Below are 17974 nucleotides of genomic sequence, written 5' to 3' on the forward strand. Positions count from 1 at the left end.
GGCTGTTCCACGTGTGCGTCCAGCAAGCACTCGATTCTGCCTGTGTCCGTGTGCCTCCTGCACACCCACAACTCTCCTGAACTCTGGTACAGACTCCTTATAAGGCTGCTCTCAGCCACCTGATCCTCCTAGACTGGTCATTGGCAACACCTGGCCCGGGACTAGAGATTCCATCCCACTATAGTTTGGAAAATCTGGAAGAAACTGAAAAGCTAGTTTCTTCCCTGCAATGGTATTCACATCCTGGAACCTCTGAGCTCCTTTAATTGAGTGTTCTTGGGGACAGTGTTGCCAAATTACATTGCAGCATTGCCGTACCCGTCTAGAGCATGCATTAAATGGATGGGATGACAACGCGTTAAACAAGTCATAACTTAGCTAAAGTAGATATAAAAGGGACACTGGGAATGCTGGTTTAGTGAGGATAGGGTTGAGTTTGCCTCTGAGCACAAGGTCAATTATGGCACAGCTATGATTGTTCTTATAGAGGGGACATCTGCTTTCACAAGTCTTTCAAACTCTTGGGGAAAACAGAGAACCTGGTTTTATGGAGAAATACTTTGTCACAACAAACCTTAGACATAAGGTCCAAGGTTCATATCATATGTCTTAATGTGTAGAGTATAGTTGTTTAAAATCTTTAATTTGTTTTTCACTGGCTGCTCATGCATGTGACATTTTTATAGTTGGCTGAAAAATTGGACTGTATAAAAAATAAAAAAACATCTCTGACAAATTTCCAGGTTAGCCATTTTTCAACTAGTCCTCTTCTCAGTGATCGGATCCAGTTTCCTTCCTTCTTCAGGACGGTGCCCAGTGACACATTTCAATCTAAGGGTCTGTCTGCGCTGGTTCTTCACTTTGGTTGGACATGGATCGGTTTGTTGGCTTTGGATGATGACTATGGGCAGCAGGGAATTCTGATGGTCAAGAAAGAAATTGTCAAAGCGGGAGCATGTGTGGCTTTTATAGGGAACATTTTAAGGAACAGCCCAGATCGTAATGCTCCAAACTTAGTCAAAGTCATAAAGAAGTCCACGGCTGATGTTATCATTGCATTTTCTGATGACTTCTATCTACTTCCAGTTCTGGATGAAATGCTTGTACAGAATGTTACTAATAAGGTTCTTGTTGCCAGTGAAGCATGGGCCACCTCCAGCCTTCTCTCAGCACATCCGTATTCCAGACTACTTTCTGGCACAGTTGCAATAGCTCTGTACAGTGGGACTATTCCTGGATTCAAGGAGTTTCTCAACAACAACCATCCTTCTATGGATCCCTTTGACTATTGGGTGCAGGGATCTTTGGAGAATGAATTGAACTATAATTTCACAGATCAGAAAAAAACAACAAATTATTTGTCTGACTCAGGGGAGAAATGTACAGGAACTGAAAATCTAAAAAATACTGAGAATAGTTACTATGATGTCTCCAGTTTGCGAGTGACCTACAGTGTCTATACTGCAGTTCACGTTATTGCCAGAGCCTTGGAAGATTGGAAAAACTTCAATGCAGTAACTGGAACTTTCTTAGATTTTAGGCATTTCAGACCATGGCAGGTATTGTTTTACTTGAATCTTCATAGGTTTGAGTTTGACTTGTTGCCAATCCATCCATTGGTGACCTAACAAAGTATATGTAAAGCCAAAAATGTATCTTGTTTTTAGTTTTAGATAGAGTAGTGATTTTTGTTTTTTAAATTGTTGTTTCATTGGGGCAATTTCTCTTCACTTCCTGCCTAAGCGTCAACAGGAAGTTAGATCCAAAGTGAATGGAAAAAACAACTTGTCAACAGAACAGTTGATTCAGTTGGAAGGTTTCCTATTGTTCCTGTAAAATTTTGGATTTTCCATCTCTTGGTCTTGGTGAGAACAGTCAGAAGGACAAACACAGAGAACAACTTACCGCAGACACAGACTGCAGTAAGAACATGCTATTACAAATGTAGAAAATAATTGGCCTTTATACACACTTCAATGCCTCCAGACAAAACAGCTGTACATTGTGAGATAAGGTGGCTGTATATGAAGGATCTCAACACTCACAACCATCACAAAATATTCATAGCAACATTGCTTTACCCAAAATACACACATTTAATGCAAAATGGGGATTTCTGGGTTCTGTACAAAGATGAATCTTCAGATGAGTTAGGCCTGGAACAGAGCAGCAGTGTAAAGGCTTCATGAATGGGTTAGGTGTGTGACTCAAGGGTAAGTTGGATAATGTTGGGGATCCATCTTATATTTGGAGCCCTATGTATACGTGAATACCTTTTCCTTATATTGCAGCTCCTGTACTACATGCAGAAAGTAAAAGTGAGACTGAGTAATGGGAGAGAACTTTACTTTGATGAGAATGGAGACCCGCCAGCAGTCTATGACCTTGTGAACTGGCAGATGACCCCAGAGGGTACTATACGGCACGTAAAGATTGGCAGCTATGATGTCTCCAATGCTCAGCCTTTCACCATTGATTCAAATGCCACATTGTGGGCATCTGGCAATAAACAGGTTTACATGTCTTAATTTTTGGCTAAAGTACAATGATGATAAAATCTTTTGTGATTTTCTTGACCTCATTTATACTCAGGACCAGATTTTCTTTACAGAAGCTGGTAGGAACACAACCTTCGGTGACTCCACCCAACACCACTTCCAGGCATTGCTCTGGAGTGTTCACCTTTTGCTTATAACCTGATATGCAGGAGAGGAATCTTCAGACATATCCACCACAGGCCCATTGTTGTCACTAGACATGTGCACTGCCAAAAAATTTGTTTAGTTTCGTTTCGTTTTAAATTCGGATTTGTGTTATTTCGTTTTTCGGGATTCGGGTGTGAAAGTCAATTCGGATTCGGAATTCGGATTCGGACGAAATTCGGTAGCAGTAGTTCGAACGTTCGTTTCGTTTTCTGTTCTTATTCATTTCTTATTCGTTTCTTATTCGTTTCGTTCGTTCGTTTGCAGCAAAGTGACATTTGAGGGGGAAAAAATATTTTTCTCTAATGTCACTTTGCTCCAACGAACGAAATGAATAAGAAACGAATAAGAACAGAAAACGAAACCAACGTTCGAACTACCGCTACCGAATTTCGGAAATGGAAATTCGGATTCGTTTGCATTCGTTATGTCTGTAATTCGGAATTCGGATACATCCGAATAACTTTATTCTGCCTTCAACATTTAAAAGTGTAATTTCATAAGATAATTTAAGAGGGTGGGTTTAGGGGTGGAGTTAAGGCCAAGGCAGGGTAGGGGTTAGGTGGGGCAACTGGTGGCGAGTAACTCTTAAGGCCTGGCTAGTAGCTCAGGACTTGAAATTTTGAGCCCTGCTGTATGTATGTATGCATTGTAAGAAGGACACTAGATTGCAGTCAGGAAATGCAAGTAAAACGCAGTTTTATTAAGAGCAAACACAAAAAGTCTCTTTCCATCAACAGGGTAGACCTCCCCTGTTACACAAGACAGCTTCCAGCAGCAAAATTAAGGACAGTCTTTTGTTTACACAAAGGCCAACATTCTCATGCACTTCTCATAATAATCCGCTTTTCTTCAGCATATACAGTCCTCAGTATTATTCAGCAGCTTTCCTCAGCTCCAAGCCTCTCAGCACACCTCTGTGTGATACTCACACTCTTCTCTCGGCAGTGTGTCCAACAGATCCCTTGGGTCACTGACCTTCCAGACCTCTCCCAACCTCCCCCGGCTGTTCCACGTGTGCGTCCAGCAAGCACTCGATTCTGCCTGTGTCCGTGTGCCTCCTGCACACCCACAACTCTCCTGAACTCTGGTACAGACTCCTTATAAGGCTGCTCTCAGCCACCTGATCCTCCTAGACTGGTCATTGGCAACACCTGGCCCGGGACTAGAGATTCCATCCCACTATAGTTTGGAAAATCTGGAAGAAACTGAAAAGCTAGTTTCTTCCCTGCAATGGTATTCACATCCTGGAACCTCTGAGCTCCTTTAATTGAGTGTTCTTGGGGACAGTGTTGCCAAATTACATTGCAGCATTGCCGTACCCGTCTAGAGCATGCATTAAATGGATGGGATGACAACGCGTTAAACAAGTCATAACTTAGCTAAAGTAGATATAAAAGGGACACTGGGAATGCTGGTTTAGTGAGGATAGGGTTGAGTTTGCCTCTGAGCACAAGGTCAATTATGGCACAGCTATGATTGTTCTTATAGAGGGGACATCTGCTTTCACAAGTCTTTCAAACTCTTGGGGAAAACAGAGAACCTGGTTTTATGGAGAAATACTTTGTCACAACAAACCTTAGACATAAGGTCCAAGGTTCATATCATATGTCTTAATGTGTAGAGTATAGTTGTTTAAAATCTTTAATTTGTTTTTCACTGGCTGCTCATGCATGTGACATTTTTATAGTTGGCTGAAAAATTGGACTGTATAAAAAATAAAAAAACATCTCTGACAAATTTCCAGGTTAGCCATTTTTCAACTAGTCCTCTTCTCAGTGATCGGATCCAGTTTCCTTCCTTCTTCAGGACGGTGCCCAGTGACACATTTCAATCTAAGGGTCTGTCTGCGCTGGTTCTTCACTTTGGTTGGACATGGATCGGTTTGTTGGCTTTGGATGATGACTATGGGCAGCAGGGAATTCTGATGGTCAAGAAAGAAATTGTCAAAGCGGGAGCATGTGTGGCTTTTATAGGGAACATTTTAAGGAACAGCCCAGATCGTAATGCTCCAAACTTAGTCAAAGTCATAAAGAAGTCCACGGCTGATGTTATCATTGCATTTTCTGATGACTTCTATCTACTTCCAGTTCTGGATGAAATGCTTGTACAGAATGTTACTAATAAGGTTCTTGTTGCCAGTGAAGCATGGGCCACCTCCAGCCTTCTCTCAGCACATCCGTATTCCAGACTACTTTCTGGCACAGTTGCAATAGCTCTGTACAGTGGGACTATTCCTGGATTCAAGGAGTTTCTCAACAACAACCATCCTTCTATGGATCCCTTTGACTATTGGGTGCAGGGATCTTTGGAGAATGAATTGAACTATAATTTCACAGATCAGAAAAAAACAACAAATTATTTGTCTGACTCAGGGGAGAAATGTACAGGAACTGAAAATCTAAAAAATACTGAGAATAGTTACTATGATGTCTCCAGTTTGCGAGTGACCTACAGTGTCTATACTGCAGTTCACGTTATTGCCAGAGCCTTGGAAGATTGGAAAAACTTCAATGCAGTAACTGGAACTTTCTTAGATTTTAGGCATTTCAGACCATGGCAGGTATTGTTTTACTTGAATCTTCATAGGTTTGAGTTTGACTTGTTGCCAATCCATCCATTGGTGACCTAACAAAGTATATGTAAAGCCAAAAATGTATCTTGTTTTTAGTTTTAGATAGAGTAGTGATTTTTGTTTTTTAAATTGTTGTTTCATTGGGGCAATTTCTCTTCACTTCCTGCCTAAGCGTCAACAGGAAGTTAGATCCAAAGTGAATGGAAAAAACAACTTGTCAACAGAACAGTTGATTCAGTTGGAAGGTTTCCTATTGTTCCTGTAAAATTTTGGATTTTCCATCTCTTGGTCTTGGTGAGAACAGTCAGAAGGACAAACACAGAGAACAACTTACCGCAGACACAGACTGCAGTAAGAACATGCTATTACAAATGTAGAAAATAATTGGCCTTTATACACACTTCAATGCCTCCAGACAAAACAGCTGTACATTGTGAGATAAGGTGGCTGTATATGAAGGATCTCAACACTCACAACCATCACAAAATATTCATAGCAACATTGCTTTACCCAAAATACACACATTTAATGCAAAATGGGGATTTCTGGGTTCTGTACAAAGATGAATCTTCAGATGAGTTAGGCCTGGAACAGAGCAGCAGTGTAAAGGCTTCATGAATGGGTTAGGTGTGTGACTCAAGGGTAAGTTGGATAATGTTGGGGATCCATCTTATATTTGGAGCCCTATGTATACGTGAATACCTTTTCCTTATATTGCAGCTCCTGTACTACATGCAGAAAGTAAAAGTGAGACTGAGTAATGGGAGAGAACTTTACTTTGATGAGAATGGAGACCCGCCAGCAGTCTATGACCTTGTGAACTGGCAGATGACCCCAGAGGGTACTATACGGCACGTAAAGATTGGCAGCTATGATGTCTCCAATGCTCAGCCTTTCACCATTGATTCAAATGCCACATTGTGGGCATCTGGCAATAAACAGGTTTACATGTCTTAATTTTTGGCTAAAGTACAATGATGATAAAATCTTTTGTGATTTTCTTGACCTCATTTATACTCAGGACCAGATTTTCTTTACAGAAGCTGGTAGGAACACAACCTTCGGTGACTCCACCCAACACCACTTCCAGGCATTGCTCTGGAGTGTTCACCTTTTGCTTATAACCTGATATGCAGGAGAGGAATCTTCAGACATATCCACCACAGGCCCATTGTTGTCACTAGACATGTGCACTGCCAAAAAATTTGTTTAGTTTCGTTTCGTTTTAAATTCGGATTTGTGTTATTTCGTTTTTCGGGATTCGGGTGTGAAAGTCAATTCGGATTCGGAATTCGGATTCGGACGAAATTCGGTAGCAGTAGTTCGAACGTTCGTTTCGTTTTCTGTTCTTATTCATTTCTTATTCGTTTCTTATTCGTTTCGTTCGTTCGTTTGCAGCAAAGTGACATTTGAGGGGGAAAAAATATTTTTCTCTAATGTCACTTTGCTCCAACGAACGAAATGAATAAGAAACGAATAAGAACAGAAAACGAAACCAACGTTCGAACTACCGCTACCGAATTTCGGAAATGGAAATTCGGATTCGTTTGCATTCGTTATGTCTGTAATTCGGAATTCGGATACATCCGAATGTCCGAATTTCCGAAAATTCGTCCGAATTTCGATTCGGAACGAAACGAATCGCACATGTCTAGTTGTCACTGACATACTGAACATACAGAACAGTCAACAGTAAAAACATGCCTTGTTGTTCCAATGAGACTGCAGATACAGAAGAAAAGAGGGTGTAAATTATACAGCATAAACTTTAGGAAGTACATTTCCAGTAACCCTGGGAGGTGGTTTCTGAAACATGGTTATAGTAGATTATATAGAACCTATATTAAGGTAAACTGGATCCTACCTACCCTCTTTGGTCTCTCATGTTTAGAGACTTTGAAGACCATCAACCCTTCCCTCGGCCAATCCCTTTCAAGCTCTCTCATGTAGGCCTTCTTCCTAAGTTTCCAATCTCAACTCCAGGCCTACTTGAAGGTTTTTTTATTAATTGTTTTCTATATTTTTACCTGGTGATTCTACCAATAATACTTTTCCTGTCCTAGGGTGACAAAGCTCACATACTGTACTCTACAGATTAGGAGCATTGTCACCCTAGGACAGCAAGGGTATTAGGACTACTAAACACCCCTTCTAATCTCTATAACATTGCTGGAGAGGTTAACCTGACAAGGTTGATAACCCTGCTTGGGATTTCAGTGCAGCAAAGGCAGAGAGCACAAGAAGCTTTGAGCTAGATGTCTGGCAGGATAAACAGCACTTTTTGAAAACAAATGTAACAAAACACTTTTAATGGAATATTTAACAGGCCAAAAGGGAGCAAATAAATATGTTCACAACTGGAGTTTAAATACACTTTTAAACAATACAATACAGTTGACCCAACACCAATACTGTTTACCTTTAAAATTGCAAAATGGATTTCTACCTGTACTTAAAACAGTGTAGAAGTGCGAGGTTATGGTGTTTTACATAGTGTGGGGAAAGATTAAAACATTTATATTGCTGTCTGTGCCACCATTAAGATTTTCCCTCATGTTTTGCATTGTCCCCTGGACAGGAAGCGAGTAGAATCTAGTGGAGGCACAACGTTTTTTGGGTTAACAATGGTTGGGACCTTTGTCAACCTCTTACTGCTGTCTGTGTTCTCACTGGGAAGTAGGGTTGCCACCTGTCCAGGATTCACCCGAACAGTTCGGGTTTTAAATGCTCTGTTCGGGTTTCATGGCAGCAGAAACCCGGACACAAGATGTCAGGCAGACAGGGGCAACCAAAATTAAGATAGGGGCTACTGGCCCCCCACTGAAAATAGTCTCACCTGTAATATTTGCATATGAGTGGGTGGCGCTATTTAGATATGAATAAGCCACGACTAATTTTCCCCAAAAATTGTCTGCGCATCTCTAGAGTGTTCGGATTTCGCTTGAAGAAAAGGTGGCAACCCTACTGGGAAGACCTATGTGGACTAGCAAGTGGTGTGATCAGGGGTGTCCCTAGCTTTTTTGTCGAGTCAGGCAGCAGTGGAAGGCATGGCATCCCGGCCGAGCTTCTTGCAACCAGTGACGGCACTGGTTGCCAGGAGCTTGACTGGATGCCAGCCAGAATGTCCCACCAAGCTCCTGGCATACAGTGATGGAGAGAGCGTCCCAGGTTGCTTAGAGCTGGGCAGAAAGATGTACACATCTCTATGCCCGTCTCTTAACAACCTGGGCCTCTCTGGCCAGAAAGGGGACAACAGGTACACTGAAAACACTATACAGTAGAGGGGCCATGCCACACTGCCTGACGCTCCCCCCACGGGATTCCGTCTGAGGCCACAGTCTCAGGCTGCCTCATTACGGGGACTGCCTTGGGTGGGATGCCACTCCAGTGGGACACAGACAGTAATTACAATTAGAAAGAGAGTCTTACCTTCCTCCAGATAACTAAAAAAAAATTGGCTGGAGTTAACTGTAACCCTCATCACATTGCTGGAACAATAACTTCTATTTTCCTGGTACTGCTACAAAAAAAAGAATCGAATTTGGTGCAAGATATTAATAAAGGCATGAATTGGGGTGAATGCCAACCATTTCAACATGTATAGCTTCCTTTGCCCTCTAAGTAATCAAATACAATAAATAAATAAACAAAGAAATAAATAAGAGTGGACGCAGTCCTATTGTTAAAGCATATAGTTATACTTTGCCAAAGTTCAAAAGGCGTTGACTATCTGCATCTAGTAACATTTTATATAACATTCAAAAAATAACTTGGAATTGATACAAATGTGGATGAATTTATGACTTTTCCAGTCCCCTCGCTCGGCCTGCAGTGTGAGCTGTCCACCAGGATTCCGGAAGGTCGCTATACATGGACAGCCAGCCTGCTGCTTTGAATGCGTGCCTTGTTCACAAGGAGAGATCTCCAACCAGACTGGCAAGTAACCATCAGAACTCATAGATCACTAAACCATTATAAGCTTTTGTCTTTTTAAATCTAAACTTTACACCACCTAAGTGTGGGGCCATAAAGTGCAGTTATGCTCAGTTATATGCACATTGTGACAGACGTAACTACTTGCCTGCTCTACTTTAGCACTAGCAGATCTAGGCTTATTGTTGCCCTGATGCCACGTCTTCCAGGTTTAGCACCCCTTATCTTCAGTAGTGGTGAAGCATAAGTCCGCAGCTATCATAGGTTTGTGGCCAATCCCAGAGATTTGAGAACTCCTGTCCTACTGCTTTCCATGCCATTTACTAGATAGCTACTACTAACGTTTGACCTTGTGTTCTCTTAGTTTAATCTCAGCTGGTTTTCAACACTTGGCTTCCTTTCTACCTACCTTTAGGGCCCATTCACAACATCGCACTGTGATACCATGGCATTGCCGCACGTGTTACAGCAACACACATTAACACATGTTATGCAAATCGGTACGAGGAGGTGCGATTCATTGTGCTCTCTGTTGTTTTCTTACTGTAAAAAACATTAATAATTAGGCTAATAAAGGAATCAAGGTCCAGGAATGTTAAAGGGCACTTCTGAACCCCCAGGAGTCACTCAAAGTCTATGAAACCCTTGAAGAAGAACTGCAGAGAAATAAAATGTTAACCCTTGCAATAGGACTACCCCCCGCACTGCAAGGGTTAACTGCTCATTTTGCCTAGGGAGCTAAAATAACAGAGATATGCTCACCCGAACCATGATCCTGACTGTCTCCTAGACCGTTTCTTTCAGCCTCGCTCCCCCTACATTCCAGCGAAGGAATATCCCTGGTGGTGTATAGGGGAACTCCCTATACACTGCAAAGGACAGGGTGACTCACAGGAACTTAGACCTTTGTAGTGGAGAGAGAGCAAGGCTAAAGGGACAGGTCTAGGAGTCAGCAAAGATCACAGTTTGGGTGAGTATATCTCTGTTACTTTACCTTCCTAGGCAAAATGAGCACTTAACTCTTATGGGTACGAAGTATGGGGGTAGCCCCATTGCAAGGGCTAAGATATTATTTTCCCTGAGTTCTTCTTTAAAAAAAAACCACAATCATTTTATCTTCCCCACGCATTCCAAAGCATGGGATTGGACTTTAATAAATAACAAAGGATTCCCAGAGCACTATGGGCTGTTATCCTTATCGCCTTTCAGGCAACCTCTCTCTCTCTCACTGAATTGTCTGACAAAGCCCTGATGGTGAGGAATAACTGTTCTCTGTTTAAATTTTATCTTGGACTACTAAACCCTTTAAACAAGAAATCAACTATTTTTACATTTTTATTCAGTCCTCATATAAATAGTGTGACAGGACAGTGCCGTGTCACTATGGTGGTTGGTGCGTTTGGCGCCCAAGACTCTTAGAAATCTCCAGAGACCCAGATCCCAGCTAAACTCCAGAAAACCTGGAAAGAACTGGAAACACAGCTCCTTCCCTGTAACACTATTGGGGTGATTTACTAACCTAAACACACGCACGCACCAGGTGCGTGTGATTTTCACACAGCAAAGCGTATTTATCAACCAAAAAGTCTCTAAAAGCATATTTCCACTAATGCCATATATGGAAAAATCATGCACATGATGCATATATAATGCTGCTTCACAGTTTAGACAAAAATGGTTAGCTCATGCATTTACATTCCTGCATTCATCAACGCAAGCAACACAACATAGAGCTAATTTACACAACATCACCTTGCAATTCAATGCTTGGCTTTGCACAACACACCTGCCGGGCGTGTACACACTACAAAGGTGTTTAGATTCCACCCATAGATCATGCTGGGAGGGAACACACTACAGAGGTGTATACATGTCGTGGTGTGTTTATAAGGTTAGTAAATCAACCCCTATATGTTTTCTGGATCCTCTCAGCCCCTCTGGCCGAGAGTCCTGGGCGCCAAACACACCAATCACCATAGTGACACGGCGCTGTCATGTCACAATAGCTAAAGAAAATATGTACAAAACCGCTATACATTACCTGTACACTTGTTTGGTGCACAGTACCCCTGTTTTGGTAAATTCTCTTTTAGAACATGTTGTTAATAAATTCCAACTAAACAAGTATTTTGTTTTTTGTCTCATAGATTCTCTTGATTGCTCAAATTGTCCTTGGGACCAGTGGCCAAATTCAGAAAAGTCAACATGCCTTTTGAAGACCATAGAGTATCTTTCATACGATGATCCAATGGGAGCTGCATTGACTTTGATTGGTACCCTGTCTTTCTCAGTACCAGTTGGAATGCTAATGCTTTTCCACTCCTACAAAGCCACCCCTGTTGTCAAGGCCAACAACTACTTTCTGAGTTGTCTTCTACTGGTGGCTCTGTCACTCTGTTTTCTCAGCTCTTTGGCCTTCATTGGGTATCCAAGAAATGAAATTTGTTTCATGAGACAAGCTACTTTCGGCATGGCTTTCACCTTCTGTATTTCCTGTATTTTGGCAAAAACTATTACAGTTATTTTTGCCTTTGCAGCAACCAAACCGAATAGCAGACTGAGTAGGTGGACCAAGCTCCAAGTGACCTACATCATAGTCGCTATCTGCTCATTCTTACAGTTCATCCTGTGTGTCTCTTGGTTGACTCTTCGCCCACCATATTCTCAAATCAACCTTCAAGAAAAGCCTGGAGTAATTATTGTTGAATGCAATGAAAACTCCCCCTCTGCCTTTTGGACGATGTTGGGTTACCTTTTCCTTTTGGCCACAAAGAGTTTTGTTGTTGCCTTTTTGGCCAGGAGGCTCCCAGATACCTTCAATGAAGCCAAACTGATTACCTTCAGCATGTTGGCCTTTCTAAGCATCTGGGTCTCCTTCATTCCAGCCTATCTTAGCTCAACGGGAAAGAACACTGTTGCTTTGGAGAGCTTTGCAATCCAGTCATCAACCTGGGTACTAATCGCCTGTCTTTTCTTTCCAAAATGTTTCATCATATTGTGGAGACCAGCCATGAACTCCAGAGAGCATGTCGTTACCCGAGGAAGAAAATGACATGTATAAGAAAGGATAATACAAAGAACATTTATCTTATGGTTGTTAAAAGCATCTGATTGAAAACGTCAACACAATCTACATAGTTAGTTAGACTGAATAAAGACACATGTCCATTGAGTTCAACCAAGAGAAGGGCAAAGAACCTTGATAATATATGATCCAATTTTCTCTCAGAGGGAAAAAATCCTTCCTGGTCCATTAAGGCAATGAGATATTCCATGGATCAACAATCTACAGTGTTATTTCTTAAAAATATTAAACTTTCTACCAGATCAAAATAGTGTCCTATTTTCATGTGCAATTGTCGCTGAAGTGAACAATTTTGCACCAAGTTTACTATGTGGACCATTTAGTTAGCTTTACAAAGTGATCATATCCCCCCCCCCCCCCCCCCCCCATCGGGGCTCATTTTCAGTACCATAAGCGGTAACCCCGAGCTACACTCGGGAATACAGCGTACTGTCTTTTACCTTGTCCACGAGCCCCCCTGTGTCCTCCGGCCCATGCCGCCATCCGCCTTCCGTGTTCCGTCCCTTGCAAGCATCCGCGTCGCAGGGGGGCAGAACCGGCGGGAATTTTAAAAGTAAAAAAAACTTCTCTGCACTCTCTCCAGTGCCACAACATCCTTCTAGTGAACTGGTGCCCAAAACTGAACTGCATATTTAAGATGACTGTCGGGAGTCTATACCTCTTGTAATGCAAGAAAGTTTCTTGCTCATGTAGCGCTCACCCCCGAAGGAGCCGCTGAGTTTGAAATAGGTTTTCCTACCTGTTGGTTCCAGCTACCGGTCCCCTTTGATCAGCAACAGCACACCGACACTCACGGACAGAACGGCTCGAGTCTTAGGGTCTTTTTAGGGTATTTATTTGCAACATCAATAGGAGAGAGAGGGTTTAGGGTCTGTAGGATGCCATTGGAATCTTCTGAGGACAGCTTTCTCCCCTAGCAACCGCTAAGGCCGAAATCGCTGCGATCTGGTCCCAGAGACCAATAGTGGTAGTAGTAGTACTGTGAACAGATACCTGGAATAGGGTGTGGGATCTCCCTTGTGGGTCCCAGACGGACGCTCGCACCAGCTCCTCTGCGGTACCCCTCAACAAGCGGACTCCTCCCCGACCCAGCTTCCATCAGGTATTTTCCTCTTTAGGATCTGGAACTTCTGTGCCCTCAGCATCTGCAACTGCCAAGGAGCACTCCAGTTAAATGAGAGTATCTTCTTAGAACAAGGCACCCAACACCTGCCACGTGTATGGGCCCAGTGAAGTATCAGTGTATCCTTAGGCCTCCAGGCCCCTCAGCACCTGCCATGTGCTGAGGCCCAGGCCATTTGCTCTGCATCACACACAGTCCTCCTAGGGCGAGGCCCCTAGGGGAAAGAGAGCTCTCCACAATGTCCCCAGACCTTTTATCACCTGCCCTCAACCATGCCTCTGAGTCATCCTACTCAGGGATTGGCTAGGGCCAGGTGCATAGTCATAACCTGAGGGTGGATCCTCCCTCACTGTATGCCAAGGCTCCCTTTTCCTCAGCAACAGGAGGAGCAATCGATCCAGCAGACTCAGGGACACCTATAGAATGCAGAGCTCTGTATAATCAGTATCTAGACTGGTTACAGTCCAGGTATCTCTAAATTGAATAGCGACATTTTAGAGGGCGCTACACTCATTCTAAAACAAGCACATCAAAGTGAGTCAAACTGAGACTAAATCTGCAAAGGGGCGTATCATTTTTACTGAGGGCCACACCTACTTCCAGAAAAAAGATAATGGCACTTTGGAACTTAATGTTATAGTAAATAAACATGACAACTTATTTCATCCCATAGAAAGGGGCTATCAAATGTGAAGTGTGGTAAGAAAATTGTGAAAATCTTTGTAAGGAAGTCCACAATATGACCTGGAGAACTGGAACTTGAAGAGCATTCATTTTTTTTCATCCTTAAACCACTGAGGGCCACAGAAAAGGAACGAGAGGACCACATGTGGCCAATTGAACTAGTTTGCTATGCCTGATCTAGAAGTTTATTATCTATGCAGATCTGTCATCATAACGTCAGTTGTACTCCCCTTCGAACATACGATGGGTACATGTTTTAGGCCCCCAAGTACGTCTTTTAGCAATAATTTATTACGCAGCTCTGTAACATCCCTCAATGTATTAAAATTGCATTTAAATTCATTATCTTGCGTTTATATTGAGCTTATCTTGTGTATTTTTGTTTTTATTAGCTTAGCAGAACTTCACAGAGTCAAATCAACCCCCCCCTCCCCCCAAAACAAACAAACATTTAAACACCTTTTTAAGTGTATCTCCATATAGATTGAGGGGAATTGATCAAAACTGGAGCAGGCAGAACCTGGAGCAGTTGCCCAGGACAACCAATCAGCTTCTCTCTTCAATATGCTCTGTTGGGAATTGAAAATGAGACAGAGAAGCTGATTGGGTTCAATGCAAATCTGCAAATCTGCTCCAGATTTTCTCTGCTCCAGTTTTGATAAAGTCCCCCCCAGAAAATGATTGGTGTAAAAATACAGGAAGTGCTGTGGAAACTGGAGCATGTGAAGTCTGTTGACATGCAAGGTTTGCTCGTAGAATGAAACTGCTAACTGCATTGTATTAAAGCGGAACTGCAGGAATCTAAAAAGTTAACCCTTGCAGTGGGGCTACCCCTCATCCTGCATGACATGGATATAGGTATAGTTACACATACACACTATTTGCCGGAAAGTTTATGAACACCTTACAAAAAGTATGTGGACACCCCCCAAATGATTTTACAACTCCAAGGGGGTTATTCACGAAGGTGCCGAGTGAATAACCCAGCCAAAGTGAAGTGAGCCGAACAACGTTCCGCTATTCACCACGGCTCAGTATGGCTGATTTCAGCCGTACATAGGCTGCCTTCGCTGCACTTCGGCCAGCCGAAGTGCAGAAGGACTTCGACTCAGCCGATCCAACATCTGGATCAGCTGAGCCGAAGCTCCAGCAGCTCGCTCGCTGCCGGTCGACCCCTATTCACATAGGGGTCGAACGGTAGTGAGTGAATAGCCGAATGCCGCTAAGTAGCATTCGGCTCGGCTTTTTTGCTCCGTACCTATAATGCAAATAGTGAAAAAAGTAGAGAAAAAAAAAGTTGAATAAATATTTTTAAAAATGTAAATAAATATTAAATAAAAAAAAGAAAGATATTCTAAAAAATAAAAAAATGATAATTACAACTTGGCAGAGCCAGCCGTGAGATCACGGCTCGCTCTGCCCAGCTGTCATTTGCAGGGCTTACGGCCGGTCCTTCGGCAGGCTGTTCGCCCCGCTTCGGCTGACACTTTGGGTTTGATTTACTAACCTTATAAACACACCATGAACGTGTATACACCTCTGTAGTGTGTTCCCTCCCAGCATGATCTCTGGGTGGAATCTAAACACCTTTGTAGTGTGTACACACCCAGCAGGTGTGTTGTGCAAAGCCCTGCAATGAATTGCAAGGTAATGTGGTGTAAATTAGCTCTATGTTATGTTGCTTGCGTTGATGAATGGAGGAATGTAAATGCATTAGCTAACCATTTTTGTCTAAACTGTGAAGCAGCATTATATATGCATCATGTGCATGATTTTTCCATATATGGCATTAGTGGAAATATGCTTTTAGAGACTTTTTGGTTGATAAATACGTTTTGCTGTGTGAAAATCACACACACCTGGTGCGTGCGTGTGTTTAGGTTAGTAAATCACCCCCTTTGGCTCACTGGAGCCGGAGCAAGTGCCTTTGGCTTGGTCACCTTCAGCTGCTCTACGGGCTATTGTGAATAGCTCTTACAGCAGCCCTTCAGTTCGCCTGAACCGAAGGGCTCCAGCGGCCAAAGCTATGTCTGGATCCGTCAGCTCCATTGTGAATACACCCCCAAATGAATTCAGCTGTTCCCAGAGAAGTGTCCTGTTAATGCGACATCATACATAGACATTCTATACAATTGTGGTCTTCCAATCTTGTGGTAACAGATTGGGGAAGGACTTTTCCAGCCCTGTGCACAAAGCCAGCTTTATAAAGACATGGTTCGATGGGTTTGGTGTAGAGGAGCACAGAGTCCTGATCTGAACCCTACTGAACAACTTTGAAATGAATTGGAAGGCCGATTGTGAGCCAGGTCCTCTCATCCAACATCAGTACCTGACCTCACAAATGTTTCTTTAAATGAATGGGTACGAATTTCCAGAGACGCACAACAAAATAATGTGTTAAAGCCTTCCCAGAATAGTGGAGGTGATTATATAGGTGAAAGGTGGAGCAACTCATTATACATAGCCAAGGTTTAAGAATGGAATGTAAAACAAGCTTATAGAGGTGTGATTGTCAGGCCCGGATTCCCCACAAGGCCACCGAGGACCGGCCTCGGGGTGGCAAGGCGCAGAGGGGCGGCAGCGGTGTCCTTGTGGGGAAGTTCCGGGCGCCGGGCGGTAAGTTGCCCTCTCTACAGTCAGTCCTGCTTTGTACAAGCCAAGCTAAATGAAGAGTGAGGGAAGCCGATTTTTCATTTACATGTGAACTCGGCAATGCCGCCGAGTTCACATGTAAACAGTGTGCAGCCTCCTCCCCTCCCCCCTGCACTTACCTCTCTCCTCGCTGGCTCCGTCCTCCGTCGCCGAGTCCCGAGTCTCTCACTGCAGGGAGAAGAGCGGCAGGGTTAAAAGTAACCCTGCCGCTCCGTGTAGACATCCTGGTGATGGTCAGGTGCCCACCAACATTTGGCCATATAGCATATGTATAGTTCTCTAGGACAATTTCTAACGGGAAGAACCAGACACAGATATCTTATCATGGTAAAAGATAGCCATAGCACATCCTGCCGTCTTCTCACAGCACACATAATTAACTCAGCATTAACTCCTTACAAGGAGAAGCAAAAGCAACTGAAGTATCCATTAAACATTGGCCTTTCTTGAAAAGCCTAAACCTGCACAGCTAATGTGCTTCACTTTGCAAGCAGAGCTGGATTTTACATAAGGCATAGTGAGCTTATACCTATAGGAGTCACTATGAGAGGGCCTCCTGAGTTTTCCCCCAAAACACCAGCTGCTGCAAACCTTGGGTGCACCAAAAAAACCTGTCCTGAGTATCATGCACTCTAGTGATGGCTGCATGGCATTTTTCTGGGCAGGTTTATTAATAGTGTCATCAATGGACCATGTCTGTGCAATGTGAGTTGGCACAGCAGCTTATGGTCTCCATTAAGGACAGCGCTGTCACTACACTATTCGCCAGCTGAGGTGTAGCTGGAGGAGTACTTGTAGAGTATGGTTGTTCCAGTGCGGGGAGGTTGTGCTGCCAGTGTATGGCTGTTTGGGTAGAGGGGGAGTGCTATCAGCTAATGCTCGTTTGGGTCGTTAGCACCAGAGTCAGTGGATCCCACCGGTTGCCAAGAGCTGAGCATCCTGCCAAGCTCCTGGCAACCAGTGATGTCAGTGAGCTGTGTGGGAGGCCGGACAGAGTATCACAGTTTGCTAAGAGCTATTAGTAACCTGGAACATTGTGGCAGCCCCTCACCCACATCTGCCACCTGCCTTTAGTACAGGAGGGGGTGGAGACAAGACCAGTCACTCTGCACATGGAGGGAGAGCAGCAGTGGCCGGTCTTTATTACAGGAAGGGGCTGAGGCAAGACCAGTCACTCTGCACATGGAGGGAGAGCAGCAGTGGCCGGTCTTTATTACAGG

The 17974-nt window shown here is 43.3% G+C and overlaps 1 protein-coding gene across 1 annotated transcript in view; it reads left to right on the plus strand.

The window, feature by feature from the left end:
• LOC108790669 (vomeronasal type-2 receptor 1-like) overlaps positions 1-12262 on the plus strand; it is a 33555-nt gene extending 21293 nt beyond the window's left edge. Inside the window, exons 8-11 of the mRNA XM_018560981.1 lie at positions 744-1559; positions 2292-2513; positions 9090-9213; positions 11358-12262. Of these exons, the coding sequence (XP_018416483.1) occupies positions 744-1559; positions 2292-2513; positions 9090-9213; positions 11358-12262 (2067 nt within the window). The remainder of the gene's footprint in view (positions 1-743; positions 1560-2291; positions 2514-9089; positions 9214-11357) is intronic.
• The last annotated feature ends 5712 nt before the right edge of the window (positions 12263-17974 follow it).

Source organism: Nanorana parkeri, unplaced genomic scaffold (assembly GCF_000935625.1).
Source record: "Nanorana parkeri isolate BGI_ZX_2015 unplaced genomic scaffold, ASM93562v1 scaffold491, whole genome shotgun sequence".
Lineage (NCBI taxonomy): Eukaryota > Metazoa > Chordata > Amphibia > Anura > Dicroglossidae > Nanorana > Nanorana parkeri.